Consider the following 24,742-nt stretch of genomic DNA (forward strand, 5'->3'; position numbering starts at 1 on the left):
GATGTAACCATTCACATGCCTTTTGCAGGATCTTCCTATCCCAGGCAACCTGGTATCCATCACCCTAATCCCATTGACCCCCTAATGGGGGAAAACGCGTCAGGGTTTGCACACATTATCTAAATTAAGAGGTGGATTACACATTTACTCACAGGTCCCCGACAATATCGTGACTGAAAGTATGAATGTGATCCACCATTAAGCCCTTTTTTTTTTTTTTACAGGGTTGGGTGTTTTTTGTGTTTGTTTTCTACATCTATTTTTTGTAAGCACCCCCTTTTTTTTAGGGTATCACAGATATTTACACCCTCTTTTCTTTAACCTTTAGGGTCTTTTGAGGGTAATAACAGCCCAGGTTCGAGGACAGGGAGTCCCCACTATTAGGGGCCATCCCTGGGCTGAGGGAAAGAGTAGGGAAAGATAAGGGACAGATTCCCCATTTCCCCCTGTATTTCCTGGTGCTTGTTATGGGTCTTTATCGATTAGACTATTGATAACTGTCCGTCTTTACTTGGGACACCTATTCCCAGATTTTTAATTTATTGAAATAAAGTATATGAGTTTTTAGGGTTATATTTTGCTGGAATTTAGTTTTTTGATAATCAGTATCTGCTAATTAGCTGGACTACTGTCTTGCCATTCAAAACCCCATCAATCAAAACTTTTCTATTTCTCTGTATTGTAAGGTTATTTTTTTAAGTACTGATTTGTTCTGTCTTTTTAATGCTACTTTCACACTTGCGTTTGATCGGATCCGATCATATTAATGCAGACGGAGGCTCCGTTCAGTACGGATCCGTCTGCATTAATAACTTAGAAAAATTTCTAAGTGCGAAAGTAGCCTGAGCGGATCCGTTCAGACTTTCAATGTAAAGTCAATGGGGGACGGATCCGCTTGAAGATTGAGCCATATGGTGTCATCTTCAAGCGAATCCGTTCCCATTGACTTACATTGTAAGTCTGGACGGATCCGCACGCCTCCGCGCGGCCAGCTGAACGCTGCAAGCAGCGTTCAGCTGTCCGCCTGGCCGTGCGGAGGCGAGCGGAGCGGAGGCTGAACGCCGCCAGACTGATGCAGTCTGAGCGGATCCGCATCCATTCAGACTGCATCAGGGCTGGACGGAAGCGTTCTGCTCCGCTCGTGAGCTCCTTCAAACGGAGCTCACGAGCGGACAGCAGAACGCTAGTGTGAAAGTAGCCTTAATTCTGTTCACTTTTATTATTACCATTCTGTGTAATGATGTGCCTTGTAACATAGTACCTATCCCCCATCTTCACAGCAAGTTCTGTGAGAACGACCTCACCCCTCCAGGAGAGACTGGACCACACTGAGGAGGATTTAACGGAGAGTTAAATGTATTATTCCTATCTCCGCCTGGTTGGAGGAAGGTCTCATTTATGGCAATGCCATCGTGAAGGACAAAAGGGAGAAAGAAGAATCAAAAGTTTGGCATACCAACACCAGAGCCCTGGTTAATGAGCGAGAATTAACTGCAAGTTCATAAAATATGAAAATTAAAACACCAGAATTTTGTACTGTTTTAATTTTAAAACCAGAACAAACATGTAGAGGTAACACATGAGAAGGTTACAAGAGCAGGCAAATGTTCTCATCATAAAAACCATGTTCCTACTTATGGTTCTGAGCCGGTGAGGAACTGCTTAAAGTAAACATATCCAAACTTTCTATAACTATAAAATCAACACAACCCATTTATTGTAGAGTGAAATGCACCAGTTTAATGATGAGGTTTACTTGTACATTTTCTATATCGCATTCGCAATTCTACCTTGAAGTCCCTATAACTGCACGTGAAAATTTTAAAATTTTAGAAGATAGGAAATGGCAATCAGATGTTTAACGTAGGGCAAGAGAGGTGCACAAAGAAAAAAAAATAGCTTAAAATGTTTAAAACCCTATAACAGGCTATGATTTATTGTATTTACCAGGACGCAGCAGAGTAAGCCATCGTGCATATATCTGTCCATTAAACAAGGTCAAAGTTTCACTGAATACACAAAGCATAATGTGTGAAACTCCAGCAGAACCAGCACTGCAGAGAAACTATGAAGATGGCAGCCAGAATTAGGGTAGACTGATGCACTGCAAGAAGCAGAAACACTAAGGCCACCTGCACATGTTGCGGAACACTTGCAGTTTTTCTGCAGAGATTCCCGTGCAGGAAAACTGCAGCGTATTACAGTACCAGCAAAGTGTACAAAATTACCCAAATCTCATTCACACGTTGCGGTTTTTTCAGTGCGGAAATTGACCTGCAGTGCGGATTTCCAAATCTGCAGCATGTCAATTATGTTTGCGGTTTTAGCTGGGGATTTAATTGAAAAAGGAGAGTTCTGCGGTAAAAAATCTGCAATTAGACATTGCGCAGTTTGGTGTGGACATGCTGTAAAAACGCAGATAAATCCACACGGAAATTTATGCAGATCTCATCTGCGTTGAACCGCGTGCAGGTGGTCTAAGGCTTTCTGCACACGGGTAGGGCTGTCTAATAGAAATTCTGTGGAAATTTGTGCATTTCTGCACCAAAAACCACATGTGTAACTTGCGGATTTGATGTGGCTTTGCCACAGATTTGACTCTTACATTGCAATGCGTGAAATCAGTACAGCAGGAAAGAAGCAAAGTAAACATGAGATCTGTCTAATCGCATACGCTTTGTTGGTACTGTATTACGCTAAGGTTGTTCTTCATGGAAAAACTGTGCATAATCTGCACCATGTGCAGGTAACCTTAGGCCATGTTCATACGCTGCTGTTCAGGGTCTCAGTGTGGATTCTGCAACAAACTACAGTAAAAAGCAAATAAATAGGGTTTCACAATACATAAACTGCAGATTTTTCATACTGTACTGATAACCAGCTAACTGGAGGCAGCCTAGCATACAAAGCTGGCAAAAATCAGCATGAAAACTATACAACATGAAAACAAAGCTTTATGAGTGTGTCAGTTTGAAATCTTAACAGGGTTATCCAGTAGATTATATTGATGGGGCGGACCAACAATATTAGATCTGAGAGCGGGCCACAGCCTCTTCCTAGGCCATGTGAAGTCACCGTACATCGGACACATGGCCTAATTGCAGCTCAGCCCCATATAAGTAAATAGGGCTGAGTTGCTGTGCTATGTACATCGCTGTGGATGGAGAGATGCCGGGGTGGACCCCTACTGATCTGATAATGATGACCTATCCAAAGGATATGTTATCATTTGCTGGATAACCCCTTTAATTTGTGTCAGATTCAATAACCGATTATCCTGTGATTTTTTTTTTAAATAAGATAAAGCAGCAATGGGCTATTCTTTGGAAACATTAAAAGATTTTTTTTGTCAGAATAAAGAGACATTACAATTATATCTACAATATGGAAAGGCTCATGAATGATCAGAAGCTCTAGGAATACAGGGAGCTGTTGTGACCAGAGGCACGTCGTCTTCTTTGTACATCTGGTCTTTTAGTTAGGGGCAATTGAATGCTTCTTGCTCATAGTTGGATATTGCAGGTTGCACAAGACATGGATGTTCTTGGACTTCAGAGGTTGAACTTTGGAAGGCAACAGTCTTACAAGAAAGCATCACACCATTCTTTCAGACAGGAAGAACAATCACGTGCTTGCTTTGCATTGGCGCCACAGATGTCCTTCAGCCAATCTGTAAATAGTTCTATATCTTTCCTTAGCACGAGAAACTGACCCAAGACAATATACGCCTACAAAACAAAGAAATGGTGGATTAGACAAAGCAAAGACTGATCTGATGACATTGCTCATGTTATTAAGGCTACTTTCACATCAGGGTTTTGGCATTCTGGTTTTCAGATCCGGCAGAGGATCTCAAAACCAGACCAAAATGGTTCCATTTAGAGACAATGTATTGTGAATGGGATATGCTCCGTTCAGGGTGCATCAAGATGTCTTCAGTTCGATTAGCATTCTGTTTTGTGACCAAACAAACCGGATCCATCACTAAAAACAATGTAAGGCAAATTTTACATCTGTGCTTTGGTTTCCCATTTTGAGATCCAGCAGAGGATCTCAAAACCGGACCAAAACTGTTGTTTGAGTTAACCCTTTCAACACCGGGCCAGTTTTCACCTTCCTGACCAGGCCATTTTTTTGCAAATCCGACATGTGTCACTTTATGTGGTAATAGCTTTAAAAAGCTTTTGCTTATCCAAACCATTCTAAGATTGGTTTTTCATCACATATTGTACTTCATGACAGTGGTAAAATGGAGTAAAAAAATAAAAATAAAAAATATTTACCCCCCCCCCCCCCCCCCAAAAAAAGTGGAAAAATTTGCAAACTCCCAAACTTCAATTTCTCAACTTTTATAATAGTAATAACTCCAAAAATTGTTACTAATTTACATTCCCCATATGTCTACTTCATGTTTGGATCAATTTGTGAATGCCATTTTATTTTTGAGGACGTTAGAAGGCTTAGAAGTTTAGAAGCAAATCTTGAAATTTTCTGAAAATTTCCAAAACCCACTTTTTAACAGGACCAGTTCAGCTGTGAAGTCACTGTGAGGCTTACATAATAGAAATCACCCAAAAATGACCCCATTTTAGAAACTACACCCCTCAAGGTAATCAAAACTGATTTTACAAACTTTGTCAGCCCTTTAGGTGTTCCACAAGAATTAATGGAAAATGTAGCAGAAATTTTTGAATTTCAATTTTTGGGTAGATTTTTCATTTTTTTCCGCTAACAAAGCAAGGGTTAACAGCCAAACAAAGCACAATATTTATTGCCCCGATTCTGTCGTTTAGAGAAACACCCCATATGTGGTCGTAAACTGCTGTATGGGCAAACGGCAGGGCGCAGAAGGAAAGGAGCACCATGTGGTTTTTGGAAGGCAGATTTCACTGGGATAATTTTAAGTTGCCATGTCACATTTGAAGACCCCCTGATGCACCCCTAGAGTAGAAACTTCCCAAAAAAGTGACCCCATCTAAGAAACTACGGGATAAGGTGGCAGTTTTGTTGGTACTAGTTTAGGGTACAAATGATTTTTGGTTGCTCTATATTACACTTTTTGTGAGGCAAGGTAACAAGAAATAGCTGTTTTGGCACCGTTTTTATTTTTTGTTCTTTACAACATTCATCTGACAGGTTCGATCAGGTGCTATCTTTATAGAGCAGGTTATTACAGACGCGACAATACCAAATATGGTTGTTTGTTTCAGTTTTACATAAAGCATTTTTGAAAAAAAATAAGATTTTTTTATTGTCTCCATACTCTGAAAGCCATAGTTTAAAATTTTGGGCAACTGTCTTAGGTAGGGTATCATTTTTTGCGGGATGAGTTGACGGTTTGATTTGCACTATTTTGGGTTGCATATGACTTTTTGATCGCTTGCCATTACACTTTTTGTGATGTAAGGTGACAAACAAAATTGCTTTTTGAACGTTATTTTTTTTTTATCGTGTTCACCTGGGTTAGGTCATGTGATATTTAAAATAAAAATAAAATAATGTTTTAGCATCTTCATATTCTGAGAGCCATATTTTTTTTGCCAATTTTTTCCGGGATGAGCTGACGGTTAGATTGGTACTATTTTGGGGGGCATATGCCTTTTTTTTTTTTTGTTAGCAGAGTTTTTATTTTATTGATGGTGTTCACCTAAGGAGTTAGGTGGGTTTATTTTTTGTCCCACTGTGGGACTTCTACTTTTGCGGGTCTGATCCCCTTTACAATGCATCACAATACAGGGGGCTGGATCTCACAGGCTGTCATGGAAAGCAGCCAGGAAGCCTAAAGTAAGGTATCAGTCTGCCTTTCCTGCTATCAAGTCCCCGTCACAGCAGCGCGGAGACCCGATGGAAGCTCTCTGCCTCTGTAAAAATCGCACGTCCCGCGGTCAGCGCTGACCGTGGCACATCAAGGGTTAATGCGCCAGCGGACCCCTGCCACTGATCAGGCGGACGCAGCTCCTGCACCTGCCCAATCAGCGTGCCATAATAGTACTGCGCTGGGCGGCAAGTCACGTCCCGCTACGCCGAACTATTACCGCACTGGGCGGGAAGGGATTAACCTGTTCTGTTAGGATGCAGTTGTGTTAAATAAAAATTGAACAAACCCGATCTGTCACTAAAACAATGTAAGGGCTCATTGCCCACAATATGCGGACACCGGCTGTGTCAAGAGGTCGCAATGACGCTTGTTCAGTCGATTTAACTCCCTGGAAAAAGTCTAAGGTGTACCAATATGCCTTAGACTCTCCCCCTCCCCCCCCCCCCCCCCCCACATTCAGCAGCGCAGTGAACGGCACAGGCAGCGCAGCGATACTGTCTGTGCCTGAAATAACCAATAACAAAGCTTCTTACAGCAAAAAGCTTCGTTATTGGTTGGGTATTGGCATGCCAAAGCGATACAGGTCGGGGCAGGCAGGGGAAGCCGGCGGCAGCTGAAAGGAGGAGGGGCCGGCTTCTCGGGGTGGCTGTAGTAAGGAGAGCAGGGCACCCAAAGACCCCAGGAAACATGACAGGGCCGCTGGAGAGCTAAGGTCCTGCGGACTTGTGTGAATGATCTGAGAGAAGAGTTGCCTCCGTGGCAGTGGAAAGCGCGGCATGTCAGTCTTCAAGTAAGTGATTATTCGCCCCTCCCTCAATAATGGTTCCGTCCAGTCTCCCAGTTCTCTGCTCCTCTTCCTCTTGTCACCCCACTAGTGACCCTGCTCCCCCTCATCCCTTCCTGTCACCCTACTAGTGACCCTGCTCCCCCCCTCCTCCTGTCACCCTACTAGTGACCCTGCTCCCCCCTCCTGTCACCCCACTAGTGACCCTGCTCCCCCCTCCTCCTGTCACCCTAGTGACCCTGCTCCCCCCCTCCTCCTGTCACCCCACTAGTGACCCTGCTCCCCCCTCCTGTCACCCCACTAGTGACCCTGCTCCCCCCCTCCTGTCACCCCACTAGTGACCCTGCTCCCCCCCTCCTGTCACCCCACTAGTGACCCTGCTCCCCCCCTCCTGTCACCCCACTAGTGACCCTGCTCCCCCCTCCTCCTGTCACCCTAGTGACCCTGCTCCCCCCTCCTCCTGTCACCCCACTAGTGACCCTGCTCCCCCTTCCTCCTGTCACCCCACTAGTGACCCTGCTCCCCCTTCCTCCTGTCACCCCACTAGTGACCCTGCTCCCCCTCATCCCTTCCTGTCACCCCACTAGTGACCCTGCTCCCCCTCATCCCTTCCTGTCACCCCACTAGTGACCCTGCTCCCCCTCATCCCTTCCTGTCACCCCACTAGTGACCCTGCTCCCCCTCATCCCTTCCTGTCACCCCACTAGTGACCCTGCTCCCCCTCATCCCTTCCCGTCACCCCACTAGTGACCCTGCTCCCCCTCATCCCTTCCCGTCACCCCACTAGTGACCCTGCTCCCCCTCATCCCTTCCTGTCACCCCACTAGTGACCCTGCTCCCCCTCATCCCTTCCTGTCACCCTAGTAGTGACCCTGCTCCCCCCCCCCTCCTGTCAACCCACTAGTGACCCGGTTCCCCCCCTCCTCCTGTCACCCTACTAGTGACCCTGCACCCCCCTCCTCCTGTCACTCCACTAGTGACTCTGCCCCCCCCCCTCCTCCTGTCAGCCCACTAGTGACCCTGCTCCCCACCTCCTCCTGTCACCCCACTAGTGACCCTGCTCCCCACCTCCTCCTGTCACCCCACTAGTGACCCTGCTCCCCCCTCCTCCTGTCACCCCACTAGTGACCCTGCTCCCCCCGTCACCCCTCCTCCTGTCACCCCACTAGTGACCCTGCTCCCCCCCTCCTCCTGTCACCCCACTAGTGACCCTGCTCCCCCCCTCCTCCTGTCACCCCACTAGTGACCCTGCTCCCCCCCTCCTGTGACCCCACTAGTGACCCTGCTCCCCCCCTCCTGTGACCCCACTAGTGACCCTGCTCCCCCCTCCTCCTGTGACCCCACTAGTGACCCTGCCCCCCCTCCTCCTGTCACCCCACTAGTAACCCTGCCCCCCCCCCTGTCAACCCACTAGTGACCCGGTTCCCCCCTCCTCCTGTCACCCTACTAGTGACCCTGCTTCCCCCCCCCCTCCTGTCAACCCACTAGTGACCCGGTTCCCCCCCTCCTCCTGTCACCCTACTAGTGACCCTGCACCCCCCTCCTCCTGTCACTCCACTAGTGACTCTGCTCCCCCCCCCCCTCCTGTCAACCCACTAGTGACCCTGCTCCCCACCTCCTCCTGTCACCCCACTAGTGACCCTGCTCCCCATCTCCTCCTGTCACCCCACGGGGAAGAAGCTGAAGAGACTCTGCCGATGAGTTCCGTTCAGTTTCCTTTCCGGATCCTGTCTTTTTACCAGACAAAAAGTGTTGCTTATGAGGCTTTGTCTGGTCTTTCAACAGAATCTGCAACAGAGGCTCCAAACGCAGCCTCCAACACAGATGTGAGTGAGGCCCATGTATTATGCATTTTAATTACCGTAACTTTCGTACTCCTCCTCGGGTAAAAATACTCATCAAAAATGGTCAGGAGTATTTTTACTCTTCTGGTAAAACGTAGTGCGACCTCTGCACGGACCCATTCAAGTTGAATGGGTCTGGGTCAGTCTGTGGAATCCGCACGGATGTTGTCTGTGCAACTGCGGTCCCCAATGCACAGAACGGATCCAGGCACCACTGACTTACATTGTTTTTAGTGACGGATCCGGTCTGTTCCATTTTGATTTAACACAACCGCATCCTAACGGAACAGATGTATCCTAATGTGTTATATCAAGCAGAACAGTTATGGTCCACCAAACCGAAGCACAGATGTGAAAGAGTCTAAAGTCTCATGTGCATGGCTATATGAAACTTGATGCTAACTGCGGCATAAATACTGGGATTCTGAATTTGCCATGACCCAGTGCCAATAATAGATATATACCAAGGCAATATTCTGTAATTTGAATGGGGTATAAGATATACAGTCAAATGCTGTGGAAAAAATGTACATGGAACAATGATCTCCACAACATGTTTATTTTTGTTGTGGATTCTGCACAGAAAAGCCTCAGATCACCTCCACTGAATAAAAATGGCGCTAATACATGTGCGGATCTCCTGACATCCCCACAAGCAATGATTTTCTTTGAAAAAGATGCCTTATGCCAAATCCAGTACAAGTGAACACAGCCTTATACCTTATTAAGGATCGACCGATATTGATTTTTTAGGGAGGATACCGATAATTTGTGAACTTTCCGGCCGATAGCCGATATTTTATACCGATATTCTGGGAATTTTCATTTTTGAAAAAAATAAATAAAAGAATCCTACACAAATCTGCTGAAAATTAATATGGTTATTGTTAATGTGTATTTTTTCTTTTGTAAATCTTTCTTTTTCATTTATACTTTATATTTTGGTGTGTATATATATTTTTTATTTACTAACTTTTAACCTCCTTAGGGACTAGAACCCTTGTCCTATTCACCCTGATAGAGCTCTACCAGGGTGAATAGGAGCTCACACTGTCCCTGCTGCCAGTGGCGTACCAAGGGGGGCGGGCACTATGGGGGAACTAGCACTATGGAGGGGCACTATGGGGGGTCACTATAGGGGGAGATCTGGCACTATGGGGGGGGAGATCTGGCACTATGGGGGGGCACTATAGGGACAGCTGGCACTATAGGGGGGGAGCTGACACTATAGGGGGGGGAGCTGACACTATAGGGGGGGAGCTGGCACTATAGGGACATTTCTTACTGGCACATTATGGGGGGGGCACCATGGGGGTATCTGTGGGCTTTTTTTTAATTATTGGCACATTCTGGGGGGCACTATAGGGGAGAGCAGCACTATGGGGCATCTGGTGTTACTATAGGGGCATTATTTGGGGGCACTATGGGGAAGTGGGGGCTCTAAAGTGGTCTTTTGTATTGGAACATTATGGGGGGCACTGGCATTTGGTGGCACTAAGGGGGCATTTTTTTACTGGCACATTATGGGAGGCACTATAGGGGAGAGCGGCACTATGGGGGAGTGGAGCACTATTGGGGCATATGGTGGCACTAAGAAGGGGCATTTTTTTACTGACACATTGTGGGGGAGGAGCACTATAGGGGCATCTGCTGGGGGCACTAAGGGGCATTTTTTTACTGGCATATTATGGGGGACACTATGGGGAAGGGGGAGAGGAGCAGTATGAGGGCATTTACTGGGGCACTATATAGGGGTATTTTATACTGGCATACATTATGGGGACATTAGCTCAACTGCGGGCACTAAGCGGGGGTATTTCATGTACTGTCATATTATAGGGAAAATTAGTACTACTAGGGGGTATCATGGGGAGCTATACTACTACTGGGGGCTATGAGGAACATGATTACTAGGGCACTATAGTAGTATTTCCAGGGGGACTGTTTCTGCAGTATAGTATTGGGGTGGCAGGAAACTAATGTCTGTTTCTCAATCTCTGCAGAGACGGGAGATGGCAGAAAAATCATCATGGCGGTCTGGTTTGAATGGAGAAGATGAGGAAAGAGAACGTCTACATCAAAGGTGACATCACTGGATGTAAGAGGTATGTGGTGCTATGTAGGAGAGGAGATGCCCCTTATGAACCACTGATCACCCCATATAGACTCCCTGATCACCTGTCATTGATCACCCCCCTGTAAGGCTCCATTCAGAGGTCCATATGATTTTTACGGATCCACTGATACATGGATCGGATCCGCAAAACACATGCGGATGTCTGAATGGAGCCTTACAGGGGGGTGATCAATGACAGAGGGGTGATCACCCATATAGACTCCCTGATCACCTCCGTCATTGATCACCCCCCTGTAAGGCTCCATTCAGACGTCCGTATGATTTTTACGGATCCACTGATACATGGATCGGATCCGCAAAACACATGCGGATGTCTGAATGGAGCCTTACAGGGGGGTGATCAATGACAGAGGGGTGATCACCCATATAGACTCCCTGATCACCTCCGTCATTGATCACCCCCCTGTAAGGCTCCATTCAGACGTCCGTATGATTTTTACGGATCCACTGATACATGGATCGGATCCGCAAAACACATGCGGATGTCTGAATGTTTTGTAATAAATATTATTGAAAACATTGAAAAAAGTTTGTGCATGTTTTCTTAACTTTCTTGGGGGGGGGGGGGGGTGCCAAACAAAGGGTTCGCCCCGGGTGCCAAATGCTCTAGGTACGCCCCTGCCTGCTGCTCTATGCTTTGTGCACACAGCAGCATGGAGCTTACCATGGCAACCAGGGCTTCAGTAGCATCCTGGCTGCCATGGTACCCGATCGTAGCCCCAGGATTACACTGCTGGGGCTCTGATCGGAGGAGCAGGGGATCCTGTGGCCACTGCCACCAATGAAGAGAAATTTCTCATTAATTCACATACAGGAGGCGGGAGCTGGCTGCAGAATCACATAGCCGGCTCCTGACCTCTATGAGCCGTAGCTGCGATCCGCGGTACCTGGGGGGTTAACTACCGAGGATCGCAGCTATTGCTCATAGAGGTCGGGAGCCGGCTATGTGATTCTGCAGCCAGCTCCCGCCTCCTGTATGTGAATTAATGAGAGATTTCTCTTCATTGGTGGCGCAGTGGCCACAGCCCCTCCCCTTGTCCTCCCTCATCTCATTGGTGGCAGCAGCAGCACAGGGGGAGGGAGACACTGCTTCCTTCGCCCCTGTGCTGCTGAGGGAACACGGAGAGCGCTGATCTGACAGCAGCGCGATCTGTGTTCCCAATACGTTATCAGAATATCGGCAAAATACTGAATATCGGCCGATAATATCGGTAAAACCGATAATCGGTCGATCCCTATACCTTATGCACACTTCAGTGTTCGGTCAGTGATTTCCATCAGTGATTTTGAGCCAAAACCAGGTGCAGGTCCAAACACAGAAGAGGTGCAGATCTTTCCCTTCTACAACATCTCTGTGGTGGCTCCAGTCCTGGTTTTGGCTCACAATCACTGATTGAAATCAGGCTTTACATGATATACAAAAAGCTTACCTTGTCAAAGCCCTTATCAGCAAGCTTTCCTCCCAGTACGTCACCAATGCCAGCAAGAGCCTTCACCGGCTTCTCCCCCATGGGCTCTGCCACAAAGTCTCTGTGTTTCTGTGATGTAGAAGACATCTTTGCTGGCTATACCTGAAGAAGTTAGATCACAAGAGAAGCAGTGTTAGAAATATTGCTAAAATAATTTTCTTTACCAAGGAAGGATCACAATGTCATCTGAATTTAAGGTTAAAAGGAGGTATTTTCTCTGTTTTCTTATATAAGAAGAGACAAACACACTGTATGGAGGTGCAGCAGAAGGTCTGCGGTATATTGTCGAAGCTGAGTTTATATAGGCAATCTTGAGGCATATTGAAAATGTTTTGAACTAGTTTTAAAAACCTATTCACAGTTTGAAAGACATTTGGAAAAGGAGACCGACATTAAGGATAATCAAAAAAGTGCCTCAGGACAAGACCTGTTCCAACTGTCAACTGTTATTCTTATCTCAAGTTTCAAGGCGGTAATAATCTATGTCTCCATGGCCTCTGACCTCTTTATTGCATAGACCAGTGGTCCTCAACTCCAGTCCTCAGGGCCCACCTGCCGTTCATGTTTTCAGGATTTCCTTAGTATTGGGCAGCTGATATAATTCGTGTCCATCCATCAGGATTTACCACAGGTATTCATTCTGTGGGAAATCCTAAATCCTGACCGGCAAGTGGGCCCTGAGGACTGGAGTTGGGGAACTCTGGCATAGACCATACCCCAGCACATACCGGTGAAACTCGAAATACTAGAACATCGTGCAAAGCTCACTCATTTCAGTAATTACAATAGAGTATATTCTAGAACACACAGTAAATTTAAAAATGTCCCCAATAAATATCACACACGAATCTCTTTATACAAGCTGTTCTGTCTGGTTTAGAGATAAGCGACTTGATCCATCTCATTAGCAAGAGCTCTTCCCTGTCAGGGACTGCCCCCACATGTGAAGAATGGGCCACCTAATTACGGACATCTAGCCCTGCTCCGCTGCTCCCTGTAGCAACGCAGACGCCGAAATCCGGCTTCGGTAGCAGTAACTGCTCATGCGCCTCTTAAAATTACTTAGAAGACTCCATGGCTACACACTGGATGTTAACTGATGCCTTCAACCAAAAGTTACTCACCACCTTTGAAGTGGAGCCACCACAAAAATTCTCATCCTCAGCTGTGTCATGTGATCAACTCTCTGATCTCCAAAGGACACAGGACATGAAGTCAGTTACTTCTCTATTCATTCCTAGGAGACAGAGTGAGGCTCCCATCGTAATACATAGAGACACTGGCTTCCTGTCCACACAGAAGGTGCTGTGTTACTTGTAAAGTCCGATTGCTGGTCACATGACACATCTGAGGATCAGAAAGGAGGGAATAGCTCACAAATACAGACACTGGCAAGAAAATTACATCATGTAGCTTTATAGCAGGTCAGAGAATAACATTTTTTGCGGGAGTTCTTGCAGTTTCCCTGTTTACTTCAGTCACCCTGTGAGATTAAGGCTACTTTCACACCTGCAGCACAGTGATCCTGCAAGCAGTTCCGTCGCCTGAACTGCCTGCCGGCAATCTGCATGCAAACAGACAGCATTTTTAGACTGATCCGGATCAGTCTCACAAATGCATTGCAAGAATGGATCCGTCTGTCCGTTTGTCATACGGACAAACGGATCCGCTTCCATTTATTTTCACATTTTAAAAAGGTCTGTGCATGCGCAGACCGGAAGGATGGATCCGGCATTGCAGTATTTTTAATGCCAGATCCGGCACCAATACACTCCTATGGAAAACAAAAAAGCCGGATCCGGTATTCAGGCAAGTGTTCCTTTTTTTGGCCAGAGATAAAACTGCAGCATTAGGCTACATGCACACGACCATTGTGTGTTTTGCGGTCCGCAAAACACGGATAGCGTCAGTGTGCGCTCCGCAATTTGCAGAACGGCACGGACAGCCATTGATAGAACTGCATATTCTTGTCCGCAAAACGGACAAGAATATGACAGAATATATTTTTTTTTGCAGGGCCACGGAATGGAGCAACGGATGCGGACAGCACACTGAGCTCTGTACACATCTTTTGCGACACCCCAGAAGTGAATGGGTCTGCATCCGAGCCGCCAAAACTGCGGCTCGGATGCGGACCAAAACAATGGCCGTGTGCATGAGGCCTTATGCGGTATTATCTCCGTCCTGAACAGTCAAAAAGACTGAACTGAAGACATACTGAACGGATTGCTCTCCATTCAGAATGCATGGGGATAAAACTGATCAGTTATTTTCCGGTATAGAGCCCCTAGGACGGAACTCTATGCCAGTGTTCTGCCAGATTACTATACCTTGGCAGAACGCTATACTGGAAGTGACGTGGCCGCACAGGAATCAGCTGGAGGAGGGTGTGTGCCGTGCTGCGCAAGCGCACATCCACTGGATTAGCAAAAAATCATTGCAGAGCAAAGGGAGATCTGATGGAACAATTTGCGCTGGAAAATCTACCTACCCCTAAGTGCGCACGCGTGGTGTACAGTTTTGCATGAAGGCCTTCTCCTGCAGCTAATCCAGTGGATGTGCGCTTGCGCAGCGCCGCACACGCCCTCCTCCAGCTGATTCCTGTGCGGCTGCGTCACTTCCAGTATAGCGTTCTGCCAAGGTATAGGAATCTGGCAGAACACCGGAAAAGAAAACCGCTAGTGTGAAAGTACCCTAAAGGGGTTTTCCAGGCGTTATCCTCAGGGTAGTTAATCAATATCTGATCGGTGAGGATCAGATTCTTGGCGCATCAACTGTTTGAATTGCAGCCTCCTCCTCGGTTAATGACGTAATGTTCATTGGTCACATGACCTATTTGCAGCTTGGACCCAATAAAGTGAATGGACCTGGCTGTAATACCGAGCACCTGTCCAGGCAGTTTTACTCTCAAAAAAATAAATAAAATAAAAATAAAAAAATGTGTAGGTGTAATACTCCTAAGGCCTCATGCACATGACAGTGAATAATCGCCTAAGTAATGGCCGTCACGCGGCCATTTTTAGCACCAGTGAAAGTCTACGGGGCTATTCACTGGCCGTTCTTTTAACGGCCAGTGAATAGCATCCGTCCAAAAATAGGACATGTCCTATTTTTGGCCGTTTTCACGGTCAGACGGACTCATTGAAATCAATGGGAGCGTTTTTAACGGCCGATTGACAGCAGTGCACCTGTCTAACGGCTGTTAAAAACTGGTACACTTTACCCAGGAAGGGGTGTAAAAAATAAAAATAAAACTCACGGTGCAGCAGTCTCTTCTCATTAGGCAGGAATTGCCGAAGGACCTGCGATATGCACAGTGACATAACCACGTGGGAGCGCGCAGTGACGTCGTCGCCCTCCTTCGGCAGGTCCCGTTCAGTGAAGAGAGAAGAGACTGCTGCAGCGTAAGCAAGTGGATAAGGTGAGGTTGTTGTGGTTTTTCTTTTGTAAAATCAACAACAAAAAGTGGTGGGCCATTTATGGGGGCTGTATTTAAACCATGGGGGAAATTATTTAAGATGAGGCCCTACATTGGGGGCATTATTAAAGCTGGGGACATAAAAAATAAATAAAATTCCTACACTACAAGGGACATTATTTTAGCTGGGGGCACTATAAAAAAATTATTTACACCTTGGAAGACATTATTTTAGCTGGGGTCAAAATAGGGGGCATTATTAAAGCTGGGGGCAGTAAAAAAATAAATAAATAAAAATATACACTATGGGGGATATTATTTTAGCTGGAGGCCTACCATCCTGTGGGTCTAAAAATAACTGCCAATCAAATTCATCCATTTTTTTTTATGTCCGTTTTTTAACAGACATGAAAAACTAATGCAAAACGGACATTAAAAACAGACACACTGCCAGAAAAAGGATGCACACAGATTCAAAATGGCCATGAAAAACTGACTGTGTGTCCGTTTTTTTCCCACTGTCGTGTACATGTAGCCTCAGACTTTTCCCGCTATTAATGAGTGCAGTATGCGTTGTGATTGGTTCAGGCTGTCACCTTACTGTAAGGTGCTTTGTTATTAGTAAGGAAGCTGATGATTGGTCCGTTTGGGCAGGCTGCTGGCAATTCAGCAGTTCGCTCTGAGACTGCTGTGGACGGGGACTGATTTGGGGCAGAGGGGTATTTTTACTCTCCCAGAAAAAGTGTACCGTGACCTCTGCCTGATACAGACACTATACGACACACGGCGCTGTGGTTAGTATGCTGTGAGGAGGCCACAGCGCTTACTGGAGCCTCTGCTAACAGGTGATCGGAGGAGGGTGACAGGAGTAAGACCCCCACTGATGATTTGTACTGATGGCGGAAAAATTAAATTTTGGCTCTTGGAATGTGGCAACAAATGAAATTATGAATGAGACCTGCTATTATTGTGCAAAAGTAGTATTAAAAAATATATAAAAACTATACATATTTGGGATCACCATAATCGTACTGACTTATAGAAAAGTAACCTGCTGGTTATGTCGCACAGCGAAAACTGCAAAAAAACTATGGCAGAACTGCTTTTTTCCCCTATTATCATTTCAAAAAAGGTTACTAAAAGCTAAATCAATACACGTACCCCAGAATGGTCACTAAAAATACAATTAATCCCGAAAAAAAAAAAGCCTTGTCCTACAACAAAAAAAAAAAAAGTCAATCATCCATAAATTAAAAATGATCAAGATTTAATTTAATTTTTTTAAACATGATCACCCAGCCAGAGACGAGTGAAGTGATTCATTCATCAAACAGTCTTCTTGAGCAGTGAGGGCCTGGCCATCAATATCATGCCTGTGCTGCTACTCAGAGCAATGCGCAGGCGCAAGGTGACTAACCCTGTCAATCAAGGAGGAGCCACTTGAGCAGCAGTGCCAGCCCATCACTGCTAAAGAAGTCTGATGAACCAATGAATTCACCCAGCTCTGCTCTGCGACTGAGGAGCATTGCGACTGGTGCAGCTATAATGTTGGTGCCCGACAAATAGTAAACCAGTGAGGTCCCCAGGATCTTATTCTGAACTGCTATTTGACTACAAAAATATTCCTCAAAAATGGCAAGAAAACGGAATGCTCCATCTGGTAGTAATGTCCAGCAGTAGGATCCTCCTCTTCCAGCCAGAAGAAGCAAAGTAACAAGTCGTTCTCTCCCCACCATACTTCTTCCAGAGTTCTCACCGCGGCACTGACCAAGGTGTGAGCAGAAGAATTTACAGTAAGGAAACAGCTTTATTAGATGGAAATAAGACCGGAGCACGCACTTGATAATCCCAGATGTACAGTAGGAGGGTAGCTGTGGGACTGCTAGGGTGCCTTTTGTGATCAGCGTCCAGTGAGATGGTACATGATGCAGATGGGGGGGGAGAGAGAGGCTGATGCTGAAGGGACTGGCCTGAAGGAAAAAGGATTGGAGCACTGGCCAAATTATAGTTTGCCAGGAACTGATATTTGCAAAAACCTAAAATCTTTGAGATTTTGAGATTTGCTTCAGAACCCTTTTCATAGCTCCACAGGATTCGGAAGGTCTGCAGCCCTCCCTCTTTTTTGGGGGCAATAAAACAAATGTACTTAAAGAGGACCTGTCACCGCTCCTGACACGTCTGTTTTAATAGCTTCATGCATTCCCTGTGTAATAATTCTGGAGCATCTATTCTTATAGCTCTGTGTTGTGCTATTCCTTTATTATTTCTGAGAGGTCCTCTTTAACCCTTTCGCCACCAGCACATGCTGCTGGAGCGATGTGGGAACGTAGCACCCGCATCATGGCCCCGCAATTCACTGCTGTTTGAAACAGCAGAAACCTGTGGCTAATTACTGTGACCGGCAATGCCGATTGCAGGGGTGTGGAAATCGTATCGCCCGGCAGGTAGTTTGTTCAGTAGCTTAGCCCCGCTGTCGGCAAGTAGCAGGGCTGAGATGGCTTTGTTTACCGGAGCAGTGGATCGGGGACGAGCTGGGCGTGGAGAGGCGTTCCCATGGTGATGGGGACGCTTGAAGTTCAAATATACCATCGGCAGAGGTCGCGCTACATTTTTTCTGGAAGAGTAAAAATACTCCTCTTACCATTTTTGAGGAGTATTTTCAGCCGATGAGGAGTACAAAAGTTACAGTAATTCAAATGGTTAATACAAAGGCCTACATAACATTAAGGGGTTGCTATTTATGCATGAAAACCATTACTAGTACTCTAGAACTGTCTTCCATGCATAAAAAGCTAATTTAGACAATTTTACATGTAACTGAGGTCCCTGTTGCTCCGATTTTATGAGGTTTAAAGGGATTCTCCCCCCCCCCGCCCCCCCAAGATCGATATTTATCACCTGTCGTTAAAGAAAAAAAAAGACCTCTCACCTCTCCTGATTTGTCTGTTTTGGTAACTACTTGCACCACTCCATGTAATAACAATCCCCTGGAGGATCTATTCTTATGACTTTATGTTGCACAATTCCTCTGTTATTCCCGTTATTAGTTATGAATGACTTGCTGGTAGTTTGCCGTGAAGGTCCAGATAGGAGTGTCACTGCACAGCCTGATATTATTCAATCAGTGCTGTCAGGCTACTTTCCCACTTGCGTTCGGGGCTCCGCTTGCGAGTTCCGTTTGAAGGCTCTCACAAGCGGCCCTAAATGCATCCGTCCAGCCCTAAAGCATTCTGAGTGGATGCGGAACCGCTCAGAATGCATCAGTCTGGCACCGTCTGTCCTCCGCTCAGCAGGCGGACACCCGAGCGCTGCTTGCAGCGTTCGGGTGTCCGCCTGGCCGTGCGTAGGCAAACGGATCCGTCCAGACTTAAAATGTAAGTCAATGGGGACGGATCCGTTTGAAGTTGACACAATATGGCTCAATTTCAAACGGATCCATCCCCCATTGACTTTCAATGTAAAGTCTGGACGGATCCGTCTGAGCAACTTTCACACTTTGAATTTTTTCTAAAATATAATGCAGACGGATCCGTTCTGAACGGATGCCATTGTCTGCATTATAGGAGCGAATCCGTCTGTGCAGACACCAGACGGATCCGTTCTGAACGCAAGTGTGAAAGTAGCCTTAACTGGTAACATCCAGCTGGACCTTTATTGCAGACTACTAGCAATTAGTTCATAAGTTCTAGTAGGACTAATAGAGGAATGGTTACAATATAGAGTCACAAGAATTGACTCCCCAGAATTGTTATTGCATGGGAAATGCAAGTTGCTACTAAAACAGACATGTCCCCTTCAAGTACATTATCGCTGGAGGTCCCACCCTGGTTACCATGTTCTAGTGTTCTCTGGGTCAAGTATGGATAGGTGAATAGTGTTGATCTTGGGACAATCCCTTTATTTTTTGCAGCTGTTTCTGTTCTGCTGGTCACTGGGGTAATGCCATCCATCACGTGGCCATTGCTGCCCACCAATGTTACGTCCTTGTAGATGAGCTCTCAGGTGGGTATGTCGTGCCACCGGGGCTGTTTGTAGACTCTGAAGAGACCTGAGGCACTGGCAGAGCAGCACACAGGCACAATGGATGGTGGTGCATGCTGGTGCCAAGGGCACAAGCGAAAGACCCGGGCACATACCTTGCAGCGCCACAGTCACATGTTGTGGATCTGGATGATGATATCACACAGTGATAACCACTGATCTAGGGTGCAGCAACCTTTGGCACTCCAGCGCTGCTGTGAAACTACAACTCCCAGCATGCACAGTTGCTCAGCTGTTCTTGTAACTCCCAAAGAAGTGAAAGGAGGATACTGGGAGTAGTAGTTTCAGAACAGCTGGAGTGCCGGAGGTTGCTGATCCCTGATCTAGAGGCTGTCATTTTGTGTTATGCTTGATCTTGCTATAAAGGGGAGTTTGTCTTCCATGACCCTGTTGCCCTATCTCATGCCACCAAAAAGCCACCACCGCTGTGGTTACTGGATTATACAGTTTTACAGCGAAGTACTTCATGTGCTTGGCAGAGGGACTATGTCCGAGAGGCTGTAAATGGCCACATGCGGCACCGCATTACAGAAGAAATCCTTATAAGCATCTGATGGAACATGCTGCAATGAATCCTTTATGGATTCATAGGAAAGCCGACAGGTGACATAGAGGTCTACGGGTGACAGGTCTGTCGTTATGGAGGTCTCCTGTTTGGACCCCCACTGACTTCTTTAAGCAGAAGTGTGAAGCGCTCAGCCACTTTTCCTCACTGCTGACCGAGGTAGTGAAGACTGTCCCCTAGACCTTCCATTGAGGCCGGCACTCAGCAGGGAGGAGAGACCGCGCTCGGCTGAGCGCTTCAGACTCATCAATATAGGGTAAAAACAAGGCGCTCAGATCCCCACTTACCCCGCCAGTGAGGATCGCGCGCCTCCTTCCTCACTTCAAAGCGGTGTGCCATAAGCTCCAGCAGCCCGCTCAAACTGACCAATAACAAAACTCCTCACTGTAAGGAGCCTTGTTATTGGTTGTTTGAGGCAGCAGCAGCATCGCTGCGCCGTTCACAGCGCTCACTGCGCTGATGAATGGCAGGGAAAAGTCTAAGGCGTATCAGTACGCCTTAGACTTTTTCCAGGGAGTAAAATGGCCTACACAGGCGTCTATGACGCTCGTACAGGCATTATTGCGACCTCTGACCATTGGATTGTAGAAAACTCTGGTCCGATGGTATATTCTAAACCCGAGGTGTTCCCATGGTGATGGGGATGCACCTCTGACAGGGCGCTGCCATCCGCGGCACCTGAGGGGTTAATTGCACGGACGGCAGCTCCCTGTCAGAGTTCGGGTGCCAGGAATGTTTCTACAATGTTTTCATTGGTGGGCAGTGCGCCCTCCCTGGTATTAAAATCATTGGTGGGCAGTGGCACCATCAGAAGGGTACCCCACAAGTACAGGTGCTTATCTCAATTAATAAAATCTGTTGAAAGGTCCTCTTTAAACAACTTTACTCTACATTGACACACAACAACACTTTCCACAAGCATAAGACAATGTTAGTATGGGAGCAAGACCTCTCCATAAAACCTCCAGAGACAGATTGGCAAAGAGCCATCCACTGGGCACACTCATCCACAAAATGTGCTACACACTGGGAACAATACTGAAAAATGCTGTGGCGGTGGTATTTCACCCCAGAGATACTAGCCCATATATATCCTAACATTACACAGCTTCGCTGGAGACAATGTGGCCATAAGGCTCCCTGCTCCACATATTCTGGGAATGCCCAAGACTCCAACCCTTTTGGAAATCAATCACCAGACTCCTTTAACAACTAAACCCACTAATTAAAAATGTGTCACATATTGCATTCCGCAAGACTCGCAATTGCAAGGAATTGGAAATCCCAACTATAACAGAAGTTAACAAGTAACAGAAGTCAACAGTAAAGAGTCCAGGCTCAACAGAAAGGCTCTCTAGCTACATTTCACCTTAGGTGGTCACGAGGGGAAGAGTTACACCCAGACCTTAAAGGGTAACTCATGTTTTCATAAATAAATAAATCAATTTTAGCATATGTTCTGCTGCAGCAGCATTCTGCATAAAGCAATCTTTAGTTTCTTCACATACCACTGTTTTCCCTGAGTTTTCCCCTTAGTTACGGCTGTTTAAACATTTTTATCATTCATAAATATCGATCACTTTTTTCCTGTACTTTCTGATTAATATGGGTGGTCCTCTAAAAATATATTTATCATACACTCCATTTTGCTGTTTAAACATTTAAAATAGGAGAACCTTCTCAAAGTGGCTACTCTGCCAGTTCTCCGAGGCCAAAACTGCTTTCCCTTACTTCCCATACACACTTGCAGTAGCCAGCAGCTTCCTGCCAGCCAATCAGATTGGATTACTGAGAGACACGCCTCCTCACTCTGAAGCCTAATGCAGGCATGCAGTGTGGAGGACCGCCCCTTCGTCTTCCTAGCCGGAGACAGATGAGCCATAGCAATGGTCTTTTAAGGGACCAGTGGAAAGGGAATGGAGACATTAATGAAAGCTGTTATTATAAGGTAATTACAGATATTTTGACAATCATTGACAGACTAACTCAGGTATACATGCCTAGCTCTAATAAACTAGCAAATAAAATAAATATGACAGTTACACTTTAAGGCCCCTTAAAGTGGTTGTCCGGGTTCAGAGCTGAACCCAGACACTCTCTTATTTTTACCCAGGCAACCCCCTGAGGCTAGAATATCATGCGCTGATGCGCTCCCTTGCCCTGCGCTAATTCACACAGGGCACGGGCTCTTTTGTTTTCAATAACAAGCGGCCAGACGGAAACTTCCGCCTGGCAGTATTTTTGATGACGTCACCGGCTCTGATGGGCGGGCTTTAGCGCTGCCCTAGCAGCTTTACTGGCTAGGGCAGCACTAAATCCCACCCACCAGTGCCAGTGACATCACTGGGGTTCCTGGCAGCCCCATGGATAGTCCCGGTACATCACTGGATCTCCAAAAATTGCCTTTGCCCTGTGCGATTTAGCACAGGGCAAAGGAGAGCATCGGAGCATGAACTGCTCTGATGCTCATGTGAGGGGGGCTGCCGGGGTGAAAATGGAGGCATGTCCGGCTTCAGATCTGAACCCGGACAACCCCTTTAACCAACCAACCCTAGTTACTAATTTCACTTCACAAAAGGGTCACTGTTAGACTAAACTACTACGCTATGGAGATATAACACACTAAAATCAATATGGATGGGGAACTAATCCTTCTTTAAAGGGGTTGTCCGGGTTCACAGCTGAACCCGGACATACCCTTATTTTCACCCAGGCAGCCCCCCTGAGGCTAGCATCAGAGCATCTCATGCTCCGATGCACTCCCTTGCCCTGCGCTAGATCGCGCAGGGCAAGGGCTCTTTTATTTATCATAACACACTGCAGGACGGAAGCTTCCACCCGGCAGTGTGTTCGGTGACGTCACCGGCTCTGATGGGCGGGCTTTAGCGCTGCCCTAGCCGTTTTACTGGCAAGGGCAGCGCTAAAGCCTGTCCATCAGTGCCAGTGACATCACTGGGCTTCCTGCCAGCCCCATGGAGAGCCCAGTTCGTCACCGGAAATCCTAAAAATGCCTTTGCCCTTTAGCACAGGGCAAGGGTGAGCATCGGAGCATAAACTGCTCCAATGCTCAAGTCAGGGGGGCTGTCTGGGTGAAAATGGGGATATGTCCGGGTTCAGCTCTGAACACAGACAACCCCTTTAAGTCTACTTGGATTTGTGTGCATATCCTGGGAAATTCATGTTTTCTTTTATCTTTCTGTTCGGACACCGTTTGGTATTCGCTTAGCTTATATGGATTCAGAACAGGTTTACTGATATATATGGGCAACGTGTAACTCTTGCTCTTTATAAAATAGTAGTATGCTGGCACTTCCAATATTACTATGAAACTGGTATTCATACTTACAGCAGAAATATGTTTGAAACCCATGTAATGTTCATCAAACTATATTGGAATATGGTATGTAGAGATGGGATGGCACACTCATGTGGTGAGAGAATGGAGTAGATGAGTATCTTTGGTTGTAATATTTATTTTTTGCACAAAACGGGAGATATCTTCTATGTTGATAAAAGTTGAAATGTTTGAGGTTACCGGTGATTGAGCACCTCTATCCATAACACTAGATTGGTGACAAACTACATTGCTATATTGGAATAGGATAACAACAACTGTGGCAGTGCAGCCCTAGCCCAATAGGTCTCTATTACGGTCTATGGCTAATGCAACCAGAAGATCACAGGTTTTAGTCCCCCTAGAGGGCTAAAAGTGTGAGTAAAAAGAAAAGTTACATAAAAATTCAAATCACATCCTTTCCCCAATCTTACATCTAAAAATAAATGTTATTGCCGCGTCCAAAAACATCTGGGCTATTAAATATAAGAGCATTTCCCCGCGCAGTGAACGCCATAAAAATATAAATCACACAACTGGATGGTGGTATTTGTCACGTCACACCATTGTCTCATTGCACACAATGTTGCGCGAGTGGGTGGAACCGTCCACCCCGATTTACACTCCCCCTTCGGACAGCAGGATCCTGGGGCTTGTAGGCAAGACTACAGCAACATGGGAAGGCAGGTAAAGATGGCGGGCCAGCACAGGGAAAGCAGAAAGAAGCAACAGCAAGAATACCGCATCATGTGCCCCCGCAGACTGTGTGAACGAGCCCAGGGGAACACCCCTACAGCAGAACTGTCCCCCCCAGATCAGTGCTGGGAACAGAATACAGGGCGAAGCACCGCCCGGCACATCAGTACACTCATACATGCAAGCTCCATGCCCCTACTGACACATTCCCTAATTAAAAATAAGATAAAAAATAGTAACCCATTCCTGACCAGTGCCAACTAACCTTTATGCCCGGCGTGTATGAACCTTCCCGCCAAGCAGCCGCACACTCAGCAAACGTTTCCGGCCAGAACTTTAGTAACTATTTAGTACTTCCGGTGACGGTCGCATCACTTCCGGTGCGTCCGCCTCACTTCTGGTATAGGAATCTGGCAGAACACCGGAGTAAGGGTATTGCCCATTGGTGACGTAACCGGAAGCCTCTCGCGGCCATGTTTGTACTCCAACGTCTAAACGCCATACGTCGTAAGGTCCAAAGGCCACGTGACATGCTAAAGTCACGTGGGTTTGAATGAACCGCGGGACGTACCAACAGAGAATGAGCTACATCCCATGTGCTCTGGTGATAAAGATTAGTCATATAAAATAAAAGTA

The 24,742-nt window shown here is 46.4% G+C and overlaps 1 protein-coding gene across 1 annotated transcript; it reads right to left on the reverse strand.

Moving 5' to 3' along the window:
* Positions 1 to 1,526: 1,526 nt before the first annotated feature.
* Positions 1,527 to 24,494, reverse strand: LOC122920321 (barrier-to-autointegration factor A-like). Its single transcript, XM_044269741.1, has 3 exons — positions 24,372 to 24,494; positions 12,014 to 12,154; positions 1,527 to 3,728 (listed from the first exon to the last, which is right to left on the reverse strand). Exons 2-3 carry the CDS (start codon positions 12,137 to 12,139, stop codon positions 3,582 to 3,584), a joined length of 273 nt encoding a protein of 90 aa, XP_044125676.1. The 5' UTR covers positions 12,140 to 12,154; positions 24,372 to 24,494; the 3' UTR covers positions 1,527 to 3,581.
* Positions 24,495 to 24,742: the final 248 nt, after the last annotated feature.

This window comes from Bufo gargarizans, chromosome 10 (assembly GCF_014858855.1).
Source record: "Bufo gargarizans isolate SCDJY-AF-19 chromosome 10, ASM1485885v1, whole genome shotgun sequence".
Lineage (NCBI taxonomy): Eukaryota > Metazoa > Chordata > Amphibia > Anura > Bufonidae > Bufo > Bufo gargarizans.

Excerpts from the sequence above, each read along its gene's own strand:
- LOC122920321 (XM_044269741.1), bottom strand. The coding sequence starts at position 12,139 with ATGTCTTCTACATCACAGAAACACAGAGACTTTGTGGCAGAGCCCATG. Across the intron at positions 3,729-12,013 it reads CTGATAAGGGCTTTGACAAG|GCGTATATTGTCTTGGGTCA; the intron begins GTAAGCTTTTTG and ends TTTGTTTTGTAG.